Source organism: Cebus imitator, unplaced genomic scaffold (genome assembly GCF_001604975.1).
Source record: "Cebus imitator isolate Cc_AM_T3 unplaced genomic scaffold, Cebus_imitator-1.0 Scaffold88, whole genome shotgun sequence".
Lineage (NCBI taxonomy): Eukaryota > Metazoa > Chordata > Mammalia > Primates > Cebidae > Cebus > Cebus imitator.
The window spans coordinates 5,679,093-5,699,024 of record NW_016107403.1 but is presented as its reverse complement, the minus strand read 5'-3'; the positions used below and the strand labels follow the sequence as shown (position 1 = coordinate 5,699,024).

Below are 19,932 nucleotides of genomic sequence, written 5' to 3'. Positions count from 1 at the left end.
TGGATATGAATGTCTTTTACATTCATTTTACCTATATTCTGGTTTTATTTAAAGCATTTAAAGATAAATAGATAAAATATCTAAATATCTAAAGATATTTTAAATAATGAGAGAAAAATCAAAATACAATATTTTCATCATTGAAAAATTTCTGATGTTTACTTTAAAGACCTAGGTTCACAAATGGTCAGTTGCTACACATTTGTTACCCAACATATGGCCTTATTCGGACAAGCAAAAAATAGACTGTGTTATATTTTAATTTCCATTTATGGAACTAGTTTCCAGGACGTTTAGAGTTAAAGGACAAAACACATACCTAACAGTCTTTAGGCTATTACGAATATTTTATTATTCTTGGCTTACTAATAATAGCATAGTATATGGCGCTGAAGCAATACCACCCATAAACTGAGTTTTGATCCTTGTTATGTACCAGAATGTTAATAACATGTGACCCTATGGCATCTTTGACTTCACTGCCTCTTGGGGTCAGCCAAACTATGTTTGACTCCTTGCCACAAAAGCAGTAGCTTAATCATTTGAGATACTGTTCAGTGAGGAAGCATTATGGGCAGGGCTGGAAACATTTTTTCTTGTTTCAAAGAATTCCCACCCAGATATGTGCCTGGTACAGACCTTTCTGGCAGCCCAGTGGAAATCTCATTAGAAGGGCAGCTTGATTCAAGCTATATCATCAGCCTTCAGGGAGAGAATACAGTGCTTCTATAAATTTGGGACTGATGAAGATGACAACAGTACATTTGATAGCTCACAGAATTCCAGCCTTTTAGAGGAGTGCAGCTTGCAATATTGGGTGAACTGAGACTGAAGTGGCATACTAAATCCACAGAGGTCAAGACATGCCTGACACCCAATCTTCAACACCATCCCAAGTAGGACCAGGATTCCCTAAGTATGAGATCCAAGAAAGCCATGTGGCAGGAAAAAAAGATAGTTATTTTTTGGTTCAACCACATTCCATCCTAAACCCAGAGTTAGAAAGAATCCATGCACAGTGAATCTCTTATTACTCTATTCTCTTCTTCAAGAGTTCATTAAGGCCAGGTTAGCAGAATTATTAGGCCTGAAACTCAGCTGAGTATCTGATAATATGTCGGCAAATAACAGTTTTAACTTTTTATTATACAGAAAACTTAAAAAATACTGAATAATATGATGGGCTCTGATATACCTCTCATCCAGCTTTAACAATCTACAAATAACTCTTTGATTTCCTGTCTGCGATAGAGCATGGATTTTGCTTTGTTTTCGGAGACAGAAATAGTAGACAGGAAACTACTCATTTGCCCAACCACAAGGATGGAATTTATTTACTAGCAACCTGAGTATAATTCTGAATGCTACCTTTTAAAACGTTACCTACGTTGCTCCTAGTTTTTGAAAAGTGATACTCTGGTGTTGGCTTCAAAATCCCTAAGGTCCTCAAAATCATCAGCTCCTCCCTGCAGGAGGTGGTGCACGTAAAAAGGCCTGAAGAACACTCAGGTCACAGTGGCCATCTGGGCAGGGTCCAGCCGCAGCCCACGATAAGAGGGCAAATCAGGTCTGACATCAAGGCTTCAAAGTCCCCATGCAGCTCTAATCTCTTGCATCAGGTATCACAGCTAAGCTGGCCACACACCTGTCCACATCTCTTGAATTTTTCTTATTGAGTAATCATGCGCATGTTACAGATGTCACGTAGCCAACACTTCCCTCCCCGATACCTTATCTCACCTTCAGTTACAAAATAGATTTCTAATGGAAACGGCAACCTGTCCTCAGAATCTCTCTGACATTAAGAATCAGCTTTGGCAGCATTTATGCTTGGTATTATTGGGAAAAAAATTAGCAAATTATTCTCAATACCTATGACTATGTAAAAAAAAAAATTATTGCCCATTTAAGTAACTGAAATGCAGTGGCATCTACACCATACACAAGGTGTCTTAAAAACAGTACATTAATGTGGCAGTGAGCATTAGCCTTGGAGGGTCTGGGGAAGCCCCACTCAAACTCTTGTGATTCTGGACTTCAGGGCTGAACTGGGACAGAACACACCACAGAGTACACATCAGTCTTGGAAGGGAGGCTGCCACCGGTATGTAGCCCAGAGCTGAGTGCCCATCAGAAGGGTGAGCTGTCAATGCAGGAGACGGGTCCAACTGGCCTGTAGACCAGTGGGCCCACCTCATGTCACACACTTCCACAACACTCTTACTTAGGTTCTCAAGATGTGTTTTCAACGATAAGCACCCTAACATTATTATTCCTGCATCTGGTAGAACAGGGGTCCCAATGGCCATCAGCTTTTGAAGGTCTGGTTAAGGTAACTCTGTATCAGGGTCTGCTCCCTCACTCAACTACAAAGAAGATCTCCAAAGAGGGTCTGGTTGGGACTTCCTGCTCCAGTCTTTCTGCCTCACTTATTATTCACTTATAATAAAAATTCTGAACATTTACTTACATATCGGATGTTGTTTTAGGGATTCAAAAGAATATGCCAAATTCCTTCTTTACAGGGGGATGGAGCCTCTTTCAGGGTTGTAGTACATTGCAGCACAGAGGCAGTGTCCATTCAGGGTCCAGGGTCTGGGTCCTGGGGACACACTGTGCTGTCAGTTATGAGCTGTAAGACCCTGGGCAAGTTACATGGTCTCAGAACTTGATGTTCTCTGATTGTATATTGGGATGAGGGTACCATACAGAAGGGATGCTATGAGGATCTCCAATTAGTTGCTTCTCTTAAAGCGCTTAAATCTGACACATAGCAAGTGTTATGAAATGTTAGCCACTGTCATTAATGGTTACAAATAAGAGTGGTCCAATGGTGCTAGATGCAGATGAAGACCTAATTCTGCTGTCCCATCTCTTTTTTGTTTTTAGTTTTTAAAGAGATTAAGATTATGTCTTCTCTGTACTCCCTTCAACTGAAAACTTTATATGCTATTCCACACATTTCCACCCTAGCTCTTTACAAGGGTCAGGAAATAAAAATAGTAAGATCGATAAACAAGAGATGTAGAGAAAAGCCAGCAAAGCAAAATGTGAGAATATAATCCGTTACAGACCGGAAAGGCTTATCTGTGTACCTGAATTGGGTGTTGACAATAACTTGCTAAGAATTCATCATGAGAGTACTTAAGTGCCAATTTAAAAAGCACTTAGGTACTTGTGAATCAAGTTGGCTGCCAAGTAACAGCCTAGGCTTTAAGGGCCCCCAGCTTCATGACCCTAGTCCTCCAGGAGTAACCAAGCACATTATCTTGTCATTTGGAAGGTATGTGTCTCCAATAACAACAGCCGCAATAAGGTTCTTCCTCCCTGGAGGTCCTAACACGCCATATTTGGTGATGCTGTTCGTTTACTTAGAATCTAAAACCACAATCCTTGTGGGGGGTCCCTTCATCTAATTTCATACTCTGACTATGTACCTAGAAACTGTAGCGAATAGGGTAAGGGCCAACACTGGTTATGCAACTGTGCACAGAGGAATTTATTTTGTGTATAAACTAGGTAAATACCAGTGCTTCTGGTTTTCCTCTAACTAATTCTGGGTGATTGCTTATTTATTGCACTTTAACACCTTGCACTTTTTCTTATTTCATACAATCCTTTTGCTACTCTGAAATCATTTAAAATTATATTTAAGTGTGCTACTGAATGACTGCTGAGAAAAATACCTTCAAATGATTCCAGAGAGTTTCTTGGACCCTATAAACTAAGCAATAACATCCATTCACCTTGTGTTATTTTTTAAGTTCATTATTAGTAGCCCTAAATAACCCTTTAGTATCATTATCATAAGCTGTGCACTGTTTTTTAATCCTATACTAAAATAATCTGTGTTCCTATTATTAATACATCCTAAAATGAAAGCGTTATCAGAGAGTAAATACATTCATACGAAACTCACTACTCAACTAAGTTAAAAACAGAAACAAGAAAAGCAAGATAAATTATTTCTCTGAGAACCAGAAAATGGAATCTTCCGAAAGGTTTGATGAGGGATGCATGCCAGAGTATGAAAGAGACACAGAGGAAAAAAGACCAGCAAAACTTTACAGCTGAAATGATAAGGATGCTGAGCTCTGTCGAGGTGGAGGGGGCTGCCCGGACCTAAGGCTCTAGAAGTGAACTTAGGGATGCATCTCAAAGGCATCTTTCCCCTGAGGTCTTCAAGCTGTGGGGAGACAGTAGGTGGACAATCACATCCAAAATACCTGGAGCAGTTTTCAAAGTGCAAACGATTTCCTCCCTTGCCCCTGCTGACTGCCATCACTCCCCAATGGAGCCAAAAGCCAGAGGTGAGTAGAGATGGGTGAGGGCACCAGAAGCAAGGCATGAGTAGGATGGGACGCACAATGAAATTGAGTGCAAATGTGATGCACTTACCCCACGATACCTCAATGGGGACATTTCTTTTCTCCTGGTTTAATTTAAAACTCAGCCTACATAGGTTCTTCAAAGTTAAAGGTTATCTCTTATTTAGCTTTGTGTCCAGTGCTGTATCTGAATTCCAGGAGGTTCTCAATCAATTTTTTCAAATTAATGGCTCACCAAAACTGTAACTTTTTTCTCAAACAGTAGATGATTAGATTACAACTCTATGCAGACGTGGCAGAGACCAAATTCTAAGTGACTATTCTAAGATTCACTCCTTACTCAAACATCAATGTGTGCTAAGAGAATGGTAATAAATAAGTTTTATATATATATTTACCTGTCACCAACAGCCTTCCTTCTCCACTCATCATGATGGACATGCTGATGAATGCAAAAGGTGGGCACAAAACGATCTGCCTTCCTTTCATTTGCTTCCAAAGGAAAGGCTCTTTTCTTCTTTAACAAGTTTTTAAAGTTTTATTTTGAATTTATGACACAAAATCCATGAGGTTAAAAGGCTAATGTTTACTGGATTATGAATTTATGCTTTTCATTTTCCTTACAGGGTGCCCCAAATATCTGTAATTAAATATTTCAAGTTGACAACAGATAGTTCCTAATTCTTAGGGACAGATATTCTTATCTTAATCTGCTTCAACAAGGCGTCCTTTCCTGTAAAGCCAACTATGCAACCGTTATACGTAATTCTACATGCTCTTTTTTTTCGGCACTGAAATGCTGTCTTTAGGGGATGGGAGGAGTATATATACATGAAGGGGTGGGTGACTCCCACAAAATTGGTCACCTGGAAGCCATAAAGTTTTGGAGTGTGGCAGCTGCTCTCTGAGTACAGTAATGACGAGAGAATCGGTGATGTCAATAGAACTGGAGTCCTCAAGCTTAAATTTTTATATGATTTTTAAGGTCTTTAATAAGTCTAGCCCCTCAGAGGCTGATGAAGCTAGCCAGGCAAACACTGCAGTCTGAGTTTATTAACATTTTGGTGAAAGCAAAAGACTTCTTCGTACTTAAAAGACTTAGTCTATTCAACTGACTTTCTGGAAAGAGCAGTCCATTTTTCAGTATCTGTTTTTAGAAATTCTGGAAAGATCCATCTTCAACATGGATTGATTTTTGACCCACATTAGTTCATTTTGCTATGCAAATGTACTTCTTAATGCTGGATACCCTCCATTAGAAATGTCTGTATAAATATTCAAACCCTTGTCTGCAGTAACAGACACAGACACAAGATTAAAGACTGAGATGAGTTAAGTATGCAAGGAATCTTCCCAGGATGGAGGAAATGAGCTGGCTGCTATGCCAATGGCCTGAACAGGAGTTGAGACAGAAAAATTAGTCCAGGATGACTCAGGCTTCCTTCTACTGAACAAGAAGAGAGGTAGCAAATGCAGGTAACTGTGACATAAGTAACAGCACTAGAGGAACTGCAAAGCCACAGCCATTGGGATATCAGAAGTAGAACGCATATTCGGTGATGGCACCAGGCAGTGCAATTTGCCTTTGATGGTTCCAGCCCGTTCATCTAGTTGCCAGGACCCTTGGGCTTATGAACGCGTCACAAGCCAAACATGCTACGCTTGACTCATCAGTCTCATTTTCAACTTCATTTTGTTAGGCTGACCTTTGGGTGTTAATTAGCCTTGAAGTGAACTTAATTAAAACATATGTATTCTTATACTGTATTCAGATGCGCATATTTGCAATGGCAAAATAACGACCGCACTATTCTCATTTTACATGTGTAACATTTCTCTCAAATGATTAGTTTGAGCTGTTTGATCAATCTGTCGGCGACTGGTAATAGCACGAAACAGACATTATGCCCGAGGAAATAAACAAACAAGAACATACTGGTAGAGGCTTCTCCAACACAAGACGTTCGCCAGGGACTCATTAGCATCTACAAGGTTTACCTTCGCACACAGGGCAACACTCTCCAGGCACTTTCACAGGGTTTGTGCAGGTCTGTCCGCAGACTGTCGCAACGCAGTGGCGTTCACCGTTAACACACTGGCAGAACGTGCAGTCGTCTTCCCGCCACCGGTCTCCATGGGCGAGGATCAGGCCGTTGGCATAGCAGCCAGCAGGATTATTAAAAGGATACACTGGATCTAAATGAGAATATGAGTTCAGCGTTAGACTGAACATATTTTAAATCTCATCTCTTCTGCCCGCACCCAGAGACATTTTTTCCCTGGGTTCTAGTCGTCAGCAGTTCTATTCCAACTGTGATCAACAGAAGCTCAGGGTTGCATGAGGAGTCTCTGGGGGTGCATGCAAAAGCAGCTGTCACACTGAATTTATGTCTACTCATCCTGACACAGCAGTCAGAGAAGAGGATTTGTGGTCTAAAAACCAACGTGCAGGTGTGATCACTCAGTAAAGGTGGAAAGCTTTGTGGCTAGAGCTGTGGGTTGGTAATTAGAAAACATGAATCAATTTTAGGCTCTCGCAATGTCTTCAGATTTGAAGACACAAATGTTTATCAAACCTCAATTTCCCTATACGTAAAGTAGAAACAACAATGCCCTGTCTAACTCAGAGTGACGTTGCTACTTCTAGAACTGTATCTCACGTGACTGCAGGACCACGTGGGCAACATGCTCTTGCTGTGGCCTTGGTTCAAGATAAGGCTGGTCTAGATTAGGTCACGTTCCTTGGAGGAGGGCTGTGAACTTAAGCCATTTTTACTCCCATAAGCTGGGAAGCTAAGCTGCAGTCCCAGGTGGGAGACAGAAGTGCCAATGCTACTGTAAAGAAAAAAAAGTTTCTGAGGTCATTGACAAGGATATAAATACTGCATGCAAAACCCCCACGTATCCCTATATTGAAAGCAACTAGATAAATTACTCGATTTTCTTAGACATACATAAATAACTGGCTTCAACAAACAAGTACTGCTGTGCTGGGAGGGGAATCCAGACAGTTTAGAGTTTGGTCATCTTTATTCTAAGGACGTAGTAGGGCATTATAATGAAGTTAGTTAGAAGGTCAACATTTAAAATAATGCCATCACAGTGTTAGGAAGGCAGCCTGCCAGAGAGGGAGGTGGCCCATGGACCTGAGCAAGATAAGATTTTTAAAATTCCTGAGTAAAAAGTATTAGATTATATATTTTCTCTACTTTGAGCCTGGATCTGAATTCCAGGAAGTGAGACATAACTGGATCCATGCCCAGACAACTCATTATGATGACTACTCAGAGGTTCATATGTACATTTTTACAGCATCAACCGCTGCACTGTTTCAGACACTATTACAGACTGAGGACAAGTAGGGAACAAATCAATTAGGAAGGTTAAAGATTTGATGTAATTATTTGTAATTGTCAACAACACCTAAAAAATAAACTACTTTTCTCCTACGCTGGTTAAAATAAACTCTAATAGGGAAAAGGATTCACTGTTAGTGAATTCTGTTAGGACTGTAATTTTTATACCTTAAACATTTCAGATCTTCAATACTGTGCTGCAAATATAGCTTAAACATCAGAAGGAGAAAATTATAGGAAAATGAAAAAGGATGGAAGGCGGCTTGACATTGTGCCCTCCCACTTTGTGTGCAGAGATCAGGCATAAGACTAACACAAGAGAATTTAGATTGAAGATCTGGGGCCCGGTTAGGACAGAAAGGCTCACATGACCTTCCTTTCTGGGGAAACAGTGTTGTGTTATCAGAAGAACACTACAGACACAGTCAGGTATGGGGTTACTGTTCCTGGCTGCATTGTAAACCCAGGCAAGTGACTTCTCTGAACGTCAACATCCTAATCTTTAAAATGTGTGGGCTGCAGGGAGTGATATTCAGAGCTACTGTTCTGAAATGCTTATTATTTGTGAACATCAGTGATGGGAAGATGCAGCCTGTTGGAGGAACATGAACATATTACTTCTCGGAGAGAAGAGGAGAATCCAGAGAAAGCAGATTCCTGAGAGTCACACCTGACACCTGGCTGGGCCTCGAGCTGGTGTCACCAACACCTGATACCAAGACCCCATATGAATCACCACATATTTTCAGAGAAGCAGCAGCAGGCCCCTGATCTCGCTGGAGGGGCATGGGTATTGCGACAGAGGCAGGGTGAGCTTCCCTCTGGGCTGGCGGGCTGAGACTGTCAGGGCGAGGCACGCACTATCCTAACTGAGCAATCTGAGGTAAGCAGGTGGTGAGCTCTAATGCGAGGAGACTTGTTGACGAATTGTTGGAACTGCAGGGAAGGAATGGAAAACAACTCCAGGAAATCTCACGTTGCCTATGGAAAGAGATGGCCCATCGTCTACACCCAGGCATAGCCTCCCTCAGGGAAGTATTTCCACACACTCTACCAGGGATGAACATGCTAAAAGACAGACCATAAGGTCCTAAAAACAGCTAAACAAGGAACTTCAATATTCCTTTACTTTTGGATGAGACTGAATTAGGACAATTTTGATTTTAAAACTCTATAGCATGTCTATTCCTGTAATCTGTAATTGGCACCTTTTCTTACCTTCACACACTGGGCAGCATTCTCCTTCAGGCACGTAGTACCTCTCGCAGTTTATCTCACCGCACTGGGCAGTGAAGCAGATGGCAACGCCCCCTTGGCATCGACAGAACCGACAGTTGTCCATTCGAAACATGTCTCCATCATAATATTCCACGTTGTTAAATACGCAGGCTGGCTTTGTATCTGAAAAGAGTTAAAACAAACAAGGCACATTTGTAGTCATTGTTAAGTTGTGTCCTTTGATGTTTTTCAAACAGCCTCTAGAAAATTTCTAATAGCAGGAGGTTTTAATATGGTGGAAATTTACTAAACTCAATATAAGTTTATGTAACAGAAACAAAGCAAAGCAAAACAAAATAAAATAAACAAAACACACTGTTATCCAGTTTACACCAAGGAACAGAAATTCCCCCTGGTAAAATCTACACTGACTTCCTTCCATCCCAGACAAAGCTAAACTTTATGACCACGAAACTCACATATCTGGTATGTGCTTTAAAGTGATTCTATTTGTTTGGTTAAATCATTGTCTACCTCAAATGAATGATCCTGCCACCACATTAGGTTTTGTTCTGCCTCAACAATTTTATTAAGGCCTTTCTGGAAGTGCTGATGTTCTGTTCCTCCAGTGCTCTCTTAAATTCTTTTTCTCTACATATTGTATAAACACCTACAATTTTAATAGTGTTTGGCCTTTAACAAAATACTCTCTACATGTATCACCTCACTTAATCCCCATAACAAAGGTCTGACATAGGTATTGTTATCCTGGAGGAAATCTTTGGTAATTTACTCAAAGTCACACAGCAAACAACAGAATAAAAAACAGTAGCTCTTCAACCAAAACCCTGTGCTTTTTCCACTGCGCTTCAGGGTTATGTTCTGCTAAGGACTCATAGTCCCATATTTAGCACTTTCATCATGGTATCAATGATTTTTAGATTTTTCTCTGCCTTGAAACACTCTCCTTATATTCATTCTTTAATTTTAGTTGATTTAAAAAAAAACTCCCAAGACATTACCAAAAAAACACAACTACAGATTAGTATCTTATAAATGTAGACATAAAAGTCTTAAAAAAAAAAAATTACTAGCAGACCACATCCAACAATGTATAAACAACATTATACACCATGACCAAGTGAGACTTATTCCAAGGATCCAAGGCTGGGTTAACATCCAAGAATATCAATTAATTTAATATGACATGTCAGAATAAGGAAGAAATACAACATAATCATTCAACAGACATAGTTTTTGGCACCTGACAGCATCTAATATTCTCTCATGATAAAAATGCTCAAACAACTAGCAACAGAACACAGAATTTCCTCAACTTGAAAAATGGCATCTACAAAAACCCTACAGCTAACCTCTTAATGACGGAAGTCGACATGCTTTCCCCCTAAGATCAGGAACCAGCCAATGAGGTGTGCTCTCACCACTTCAATTCGGCATAGCAATGAAAATTCTAGCCAGAGCAATTAGAAAAAATAAATAAATAAAAAGCCATATTGGGAAGGAAGAAGTAAAACTATCTCTAATTGCAGATGACATTATCTTATATATAAAAGTTCTAAGGGAGCCACTAAAAAAACGATCAGAATGTATAAACAAGTTCAACATGGTTGCAGGGTACAACTGCAGCTCCCCAAATTGTTTCTGTACACTAGCAATGAACAATTAGAAAATGAAGAAAACAACCCGAATCACAATAGCATCAAAAAGTATACAATACTTAGGAATCAATTTATAAAATAAATGCAAACTTGTATTTTGAAAATAACAAAACATTTTCAAAAAATTTTAAAAGTCTAAACAAATGTAAAGACATCCTGTGTTCATGGACTGAAAGACAACACTGTTAAAATGGAAATATTCCCCAAATTGATCTACATGTTTAATGCAATCTCTATCCAAATCCTAGCTGGCTCCTTTGTAGAAATTGGTAAGCTGATCCTAAAAGTAGTATGAAAACGTAAGGGACCCAGAATTGCCAAAATAATCTTAAAAGGAGAACAAAGTTAGAGAACTCTTATTTCCCGATTTTAAAACATAATATAATGCTACAGTAATCAAGATTATGTGGTACTGCCACAGGTACAGATAAATAGTTCAGTGAAATTGAGAGTTCAGAAATAAACTATCACATGTACTCATTTTTGACAAGATGGACAAGACTCAATGGGGTTGAAAGTCTTTTTTTGTTGTTATTGAGATGGAGTTTCACTCTGTCACCCAGGCTGGAGTGCAGTGGCACGATCTCCACCCACTGCAACCTTTACTTCCTGGGTTCAAGTAAAGATTGAACCCAGGAAGTCTCAGCCTCCCAAGTATCTTTGATACTTGCCTCAGCCTTCCAAGTATGTGGCACTAAGGTGCGTGCTGTCACGCCCAGCTAATTTTTATATTTTTAGTAGAGATGGGGTTTCACCATGTTGGCCAGGCTGGTCTTGAACTCCTGACCTCAAGTGATCCATTTGCCTCAGCCTCCCAAAGTGCTGGAGTTATAGGCATGAGCCACCGCCAGGCCTGAGGTTCAAAGTCTTTTGGGACAACTGGATAACCACATGCAAAAGAATAAACAAGAAAACCCTATGTCTCACACCATATACAACAATTAACACAAAATGAATCAGAGTTATGATCTAAATATAACAGCTACAACTACAGTGCTCTAGAAGAAATCGTAAGTCAATCGTTGTGTCCTTTGATTAGAGAGTGTTTTCTTAGATGTGACATCCAAAGCATAAGCAACAAAAGAATAAAATAGATAAATTCGACTTCATCAATTTTGGGGCTTAAAAGGATACCTTCAAGAAAGGTAAAAAGACAACCTACAGATTGGGAGAAGGTATTTACAATCATATATCTAATTCAATAAACTTTTACTGAGAACTCCCATAATTAAACAAAAATAATCTAATCAAAATGGGCAAACCTTTCAACATACACTTCTCCAAGAAAGACATACAAATGGCTAATAAACACACGAAAAGATGCTCAAATCATTAGTCATTAGAGGAATTCAAATCTAAGCAGCAATGAACACCATTTCACACCCACTAGGATGGATATGATTAAAAAATGGTAACAAGCACTGATGAGGATGTGTTGAAATTGGACTTCTCACAGATTTCTAGTGAGGATGTAAAGGCACAGCTGCTTTGGAAAATAGCTTGGGAGTTCCTTGATTAGAGTTACCATATGATCAAGCAACTCTACTCCTAGGTATATACCCAGAAGAAATGAAAATATATACCCACATAACAGCACTATAAACAAATGTTCATAGCAGCCCAAGGGCCAAAAAAAGAACCTAAATATCCATTAACTGATACATAAACAAAAAGTAGTATAGCTATACAATAAAATATTACGTGGCCATAAAAAGAAATGAAGTTCTGATATGCAATATAACATGACTGATGCCTGAAAATATTATGCTAAGTCAAAGAAGCCAGTTACAGAGGACAATGTATTAATATAACTCTACTTATATGAAACACTCATCATAGGTGCATTTATAGAGACAGAAAGTAGATTAGTGGCTGCCTAGATCTGAGAGCTTTGGAGAAAAATGGGGAGTGACTGCAATCAGTTCAGGAGTTTTCTGGCAGCCTGATGAAAAGGTTCTAAAACGGATTGTGTTGATGACTGCACGACTCTCAGCATACGCTGAAAACAACAGAATTGCATAACTTAAGTTGGTTAATTACATGGCATGTGTCTCCTAAAGCTATTTTTAAAAAAAAGTACTCCTAAGCTGAAGAAAGTTCTCCTGAGGCGATGAGTCCTGCTCGTTCTGCTGGTGAGAGCTGGATGATGATATCTCCATCGTTCATGGGCTCTTCTGTCTGCCCCCAAATCATTTAATATGTCACCTTGCATGTTTAAAATACTTTCACTGCATTTTGAGGATATTTACATTTGCATTGTACCTGAGGACAATTACTATTTATTTTATAACACCACTGCTTGGAAGACAGAGCAAGTATTAATACCAGTTACTCATAATGAAAATGAAACTTAAAGAGATGAGGTGATATGGTGACATGAGTAGTATGAGACAAACAGGGATTTTATGTGTGCACACACAGTAAAAGTGAATGTTTAAGCTCCTTCCGTAGTGCTGCATGGATACAGTATTTTTATCCAGAAAATTAACATTAAAAAAGAATCATCTTAGCTCAGAATTCTTCTATATACTCTCAGCTAACATACTAATGTGAGTTGGGATTGAAAGGAACTGGGCAGCTAGAGTGTAAGTTCCAAGCAGCATAGAAAATGGAATATTTTTTATACATTGAATTTGCAGGCTGTGAGCAAGGCAAAATACTACACTCTAACAGAAGGAACATCCACGGAAACTAAAAACAAATTTAGTAAACCAATCAATGTTAGCTACTTGGTTGAACTGATCAACCACAGCTACCATATGGGTGAAGGCACAGACCTTGGTGCATGATCTAAGGAAATGAGGAGGGCATGTTCTGGTTCTGAATAAAGCTGCTCAAGGTGGACTTGTTTTTATGGTAGGGTGTGCAGAAGCTTAAGTGGGAGGGGATGGGACTGACGAGAAAACCGTGGCACTTAGGTTTCACTAGCAAAGGCACAGGGATCAAGGGAGTAGAAGTGAGAAAAATGGAGAATCCCAAAAAAACACAACCTGGAAAACACAATCAATCTTTAAGGGTGAAAAAAAACACCACACAACACAATGAAATCTGTTTGATGTTCAGAGAGATTTATAGAGGCTCTTCAGAAAAGTATATGATAAAAAGGCTACCGATGGTTTTTGAGGACCAATGACCAATTACTTCTTCACCTATCAGGGACAGATGTGAATCTCAGAACAATGTGGAGATTTCCACAATCTCCACGAAAGGGTGATTTAAGTGGATGTGGAAGAGAAAAGTATTATGAAGAAGTAATTTACTGTGTAATTTGTACTTTTCAATATGAAGTACAGAGTGCCTTTTTAATGATTTTTGTGTGTGTTTGGTGTCTGCAAAATTAAACTTTATGTTTCTAAGTTCTGGAATCTTCCCTTCCTTCTTGAACATATTCAGAACTCCTAAAAGAGAATATTACAGACTATTAGTAAATGCTACTACCTACCAAACTACACTGATTGGTGGATGGTGACAGACATACCTCAAAGATATTGTGGGTTCAGGTGAGCGCAACAAAGCAAGTCACATATACTTTTTGGTTTCTCAAGGCATTTAAAAGTTATGTTTATACTATACTGTAGTCCAAGCCTGTCTAACCTACAGCCTGTGGGGCACCTGAGGCCTAGGATGGCTTTGAATACAGCACAACACAAATCTGTAAACTTTCTTAAAACATTGTAAGATTTTTTTTTTTTTTTTTTGCAATTTTTTTTAAAGCTAATCAGCTATCATTAGCGTTAGTGTATTTTACATGTGGCCCAAGACAATTATTCTTCTTCCAATGTGGCCCAGGGAAGCCAAAAGACTGGACACCCCTGCTACAGTCTATTAAATATACAATAGCATTATGTCTAAAAAACAATGTACATTCCTTAATTTAATACTTTATTGCTAAAGATCATCTGAGCCTTCAGAGAACAGCCATCTCTCTGCTGGTGGAGGGTATTGCCTTGATGTTGATGGTTGCTGACTGATCAGGATGGTAGTTGTTGAAGGCTGGGGTGGCTGTGGCAATTTCTTTAACACAACAAAGAAGTTTGCCATACTAACTCTTCCTTTCATGAAAGATTTCTTTGTAGCATGTGATGCTGTTTGATAGCATTTTACTCACAGCAGAACTTGTTTCAGAACTGAAGTCAATCCTCTAAAACCCTGCCGCTGCTTTTTCAGCTGAGTGTATGAAATAGTCTAAATCCTTGGTTGTCATTTCATCTGGTGAAGATGTTGTCACAACATCCTAACCAGGAGCAGACTGTATCTCAAGAAACTGCTTTCTTTGCTCATCCATAAGCAGCAACTCCTCATCCTTTCAGGGTTTATCACGAGATTGCAGCCATTCAGTCACATTCTGCAGGTTCCACCACATTTCATTCTAGTTCTCTTGCTACTTCTACCACATCTGCACTTACTTCCTCCACTGAGTTCTTCAACTCCTCAAAGTCATTCATGAGGGTTGGAGCCAACTTCTTCCAAACTCCTGTTCATGTTAATATTTTGACATCTTCCCATTAATCACCTGTGTTCTAAATGGCCTCTGGAATGGTGAGTAAACCCTTTGCAGGTTTTCAACTGATTTAGTTCTGATTCCTCAGAGGAATGACTATCTGCAGCAACTATAGCTATAGTTCTCTCCATCTATTCGTCCAGGCTAGTGTTTTCAAAACTCAGGAGTTCTTGAGTTCTGTGTCTTTTTAAATCTTAAGTTTTCCCCTTATTAATTATACCGATGACATGTTCTTAAAGCTGTGAATGTGGACTAGCCTCAATAAATATCTGGTCTGGCTAACTATACTCTCACAATTAATGGCTTGGTATTAAATATTATGAGACTAAAAATATTTTTGCTGGTTTCAATTGGCTTATTCCACAGGGAGAAGGGGGAAGTGTGTATGTGCTGGAAGACACCAAGCATATCCTATTTCAGGATAAGGGAAAGAGAACAACCCTTATAACAGATTACAAAAATTTCTATCACTCTTTAACAAAATTAGCTTAACAGGCCCCAGAAGCAGGTGGGGTACTCAATAAAAACATACTGAATGGAGTATTTCTCTCAAAGTGCAAGAGTATCTCCATTATTATATCAGCAAAAGACATTACGTCCTTACAAACATTACTGAGCATAATTGCTATATAGACAGTGGGTTCTTCATCCATGTTTTTTGTACCAGTATTTTTTTTGTTTTGTTTTGTTTTTAGTTAACAGGCTGTGGGTCTGAATTTTCTAGGCCAAAATTTTACATGCTGATGCTGGGTACGACTCCCCTTTAAATGACAATTTCATATGCTGTATCTTAGAGAAAATTCTGTCAGGCCACATACTTCTAGTTTTTATTAGGCTTCTGAATATGTCTGAATAGAGCAGGAACTAATTACTGGGTGGGCAGCATGACCTTCATGCAGGCTCCTCACTGTTAGTGCTGCATTTTAATACTGCTGCGAGAAGCAGAGTGCTGCAGGGACAGCGCTCCAAAATATAAATATTTCAAACGGCACAAAACAGGCTAAAAACACAGGCTAAGTTGTATTCAGTTCCCCTTTTGCTGAACTTACTTAAATACCTCCTGAAGTTGCTTTCTGCTAGTTGTGCCATATACAAGTAACGTTCTCATTTGCACCCCATCCATCCACCACTGTCAGCACCACGGGAAGAGGAAGGTTCTCTTCCTCTTTTGTTGATGACTTGTTTAGAGCTGTGAGTGGAGACTAGCCTCAACATATACCTGGCCCTGCTAAATATGTTGTCAGAACTAATGGCTCAGTATTAAATACTGTAAGGCTAAAAATATTTCTGGTAGTTTCAATCGGCTTCTACCCAATAACAATACTATAGACTAATTCATTTATTCACTTGGGTAATGTTTTATAAGTAGGTCATATAGACAGAGTCAGCTTTTGGCTATGACATTCCAACCAAGATATTCTATTTTATCTAGATGTCTGTGTATGTATGTTGGACAAATGTTCATATCTAAGAAACCAAATAATCACTTGTACATGCTATACTTAGGATTTCAAACTCAAATGCCTCCGGGAACAAGCGGTGGGCCATATGTAAGAGAGTAGGGAGCAATGTGTTAAATGGAGAGCACACACCCATCTAAAAGTAGAGGCCACTGTCCAGGTCCGGCTGACTGCTGATGGAACGTCTGTTTGTGGGCAGAGCAGACATACAACAGGTTCTTGACGAAGGTGGAGGGCTGTTGCAACACTGCTTTGGAGGTCATATTTCTAGGTGATGATTTTGATGACTTCTAAGTTCACATAAAAGGAATGTAATCACACCACCTGTTCCTTTGGTTTCTAAATAACAGGGATCCTATTTGGTCAATGCCTCATAAGTTCTACTTTCGGTGCTTGTCAGAGAATGCAGTTACAAATTATCGTGAACTGGTTTGCAATTCTCTCACCCATCCACCAAAACAAAATAAAATCAAACTACAGAAAAAAGGAGTATTTACGAGGCATGTTCTCTCTCCATGTATTCATCAGGCTACTATTTTCAAAACTCACACGTTCTTGAGTTCTGTGTATTTTCAAATTGTATGTTTTCACTTTAAAGTTTATCTTAAAAAGAAAAACAGCCTAAGCATATGGAGCATGTGGATGGCAGCATAGGAACTGAGTGCTGAAGTGCATAATCCATTTCTGCATGGGGGGTCAGTCATGTTAACGTTCCACCCACGGTCTCCTGAACTGGGGATCTATCTCACCATGTTAGCAAGTCTGCAAAATTGAGAAACAATGTTCCAGGCACCTAGGGTCTAGCTGTGTCAATCTGACCTTTTGGAACTGAGTTGCATTTTAATATTTTGCCTTTGCTTTTTATTAAGAACCATCCCAGGAAACCCGTTTCTGCATTTGTGGTGTTGACGCAATGAATCACATGATCAACTTCATCATCAATGTGATGAAACTCATTCCTTTCCATGTGAAAAATCTCTATTAGAGAGACAGTCATCCTGTCCAGCAGGCTTTTTTCTCTCTGAAAATAAGAATTGCGTATTTGACCATATCTCCTTTTCCACTTTGATGGCCAGAAAACTGGGGGCCTAATTTAACACTTAACTCCAGCAACCACATAGGCATTTATGGCCTGCACACCTGTGGGTGCTTTCTGTTTGATTTTTCACTTCCAACTTTTACTTACAATTCTATGGCCATGATTCTCCTTTCTCATATTTTACCACTATGTTACTGAATCTGTTCTCACTGTAAAGTTTCCTCAAACCCTCTATGGATAAGCAAGTGTTTTTATACATATAAAATTGACCTCTGCTTTTCTAAGTGATGATAATGAACCTTTGATATATAAGATTTTCTAATGGTGACCTTATAATAGCAGTGAGATTCTTCCAGGACACTAAGTGGTAAATATATTTTTATATGTATACACAAATATACTCATATATCAACATATATGTGTGTGTATGAGTATGTATGTATACGTCAAAAGAAGTAAAATGCAGACTGAGGCAGAATGTTCTTAACAATATTCTGTAGGATTATGAATCTTCACAGTATTAGTTTCTAGTCTCCTCTACAGGTGAATGACTGATATATCAACAGAGACGCTTCAGCAGGATTAGGAAGAAAGCAAAGATCACTCAACAAGTTTGTGGTGGCAAGAAAGAAGCAACCACCAGAAATGTAGTGACTATGTTTTGTCCATTCAATATCTTCTCATGACAGATGGTAAATCCTATTCCAAAAGTCTGAGTTCTATCATAAGTGGCAATAAACGAGGACAGGCCCTGAAGGTTGATCCCAAGGCTGTTAAGGTGGATGTGTGGCTTTTAGTAGTTTGAGACATTTCAGACTGGAGCAAGACATAAAGTCACTGTTCTGTTAAGAAAGGCATGCCCCCTGGGTATCCAGATCCAAGAATCAAGGAGAGAAGGAGGGCACTCCGGTTCCTACCTATAGGAAACACCAGCAAATCTTTCTACTAGAGATGATATTTTCAGGGGACAAATAACTTCAGATTAAAGTGTAGGGCAATAAAAGATGGTGGATTCCTACAAAGTAACCCATCTATGGGCTAACATTTAATAGACATCTCTTAAGGGAACTAAGATCATATGAATTAGATCATTCACTGGCTCATGCAACAAAATCTAGATGTCCTCTGTGAGGTGGATAATAGGGTGATATCCACAGACACAAGGATGAATGCGACAGACTCCTGTCCTGCAGTAGTTCACATTCTGGAGCAAGAGACAGGCATGAGTGTAAGTATTTTCTGAGTGATGAGTACTGGATGAAGTATATGTGAAATGCTGGAAACCCAGGCAAGCAGTGACTATTTCTGTCTCCAGTGGTATAGGTTAAGAATTCACAGACTCTCACCTATAATACATTAAACTGTAGCAGTTCCAGAGAAAAGGTCTGCTTGGCCATTTGCTTGTGTTTAATGGATGTTATTACTGGCTAAATACTGACTGGGGTGGGGAGAAGCACCGAGAGGAGATTTAAGTGCACAGAACTTTTTCATCCCCCTTTCCTGTACACTTGTATTTATAAGGTCTGTAAGTCAGGGAGCTCAACCTTACCATCTCTATCCCCCACCTCCAACGTTCAGAACTGTGCCTCTGGATGTGAACAGAAAGTCTGCATATAGAATACGAAAGACTATTTGCATCTGAGGCAAAATTCCAGGTGGTTCACCTATAATACCTTATTTAATTTACTGTTACTCAGTCCATTTTACAGATGTGGAAACTGAGGCCCAGGAAGACCAAGAAGCTTCCTCAAAGTTAACACAGCTAGTGAGTGGAGGGCCCAATTTTCAAACTGAGGTCATTTGGTTCTAGTCTGTGTTCTTTCTTAACCATAAAGACATACTGCAAGTGTTTCTTCAAAGCAAAAACAAACAATAAAAAACAACATGTGGCCATGGGCCTAAAAATCCCAGGATGCAATTAAATAGGACTCAACTGTAACAGAACCTTTCTTGCCTTGGGAGGAGGGCAGGAAACCTTCTCACATCTGAATTCTTACAGGAAGTATTTCTGTATGTGTAATTTTGTTGTATTTGTCCAAATCCATCTCCCTGGGTGTACATGTATTGACTAAATAATGCTCTGTATGGTTATTGGCATGTAACTTGAGTTTCATTATTTTTTGTTAGTGAAAATTCAGGTGGGGAAGCATGTTGTAGGTTCTCCTTCCTTCTAGCATCTAAACTCAATAAACATCTAGCCACCAAACACCAGACCCTCCCATATAAAGTGAAAGGGAGAGGCAGGTTCTGTTGGGAGGAATCTCGTGACCCAGGAATCCTTTATCAGGGCCACACATGGGTCAAGCCTAAAGCAGGCTGCTATCAGTGACCAACCATTGGTCAAAGATGTC

At 39.4% G+C, this 19,932-nt stretch overlaps 1 protein-coding gene across 5 annotated transcripts in view; it reads right to left on the bottom strand.

Moving 5' to 3' along the window:
* CRIM1 (cysteine rich transmembrane BMP regulator 1) overlaps positions 1–19,932 on the bottom strand; it is a 194,133-nt gene that overhangs the window by 60,356 nt on the left and 113,845 nt on the right. For all 5 annotated transcript variants that reach the window (XM_017534875.2, XM_017534877.2, XM_017534878.2 and 2 more), the window contains 2 exons: positions 8,903–9,085; positions 6,327–6,524 (listed from right to left, as the gene is read on the bottom strand). In XM_017534875.2, the coding sequence (XP_017390364.1) occupies positions 6,327–6,524; positions 8,903–9,085 (381 nt within the window). The remainder of the gene's footprint in view (positions 1–6,326; positions 6,525–8,902; positions 9,086–19,932) is intronic.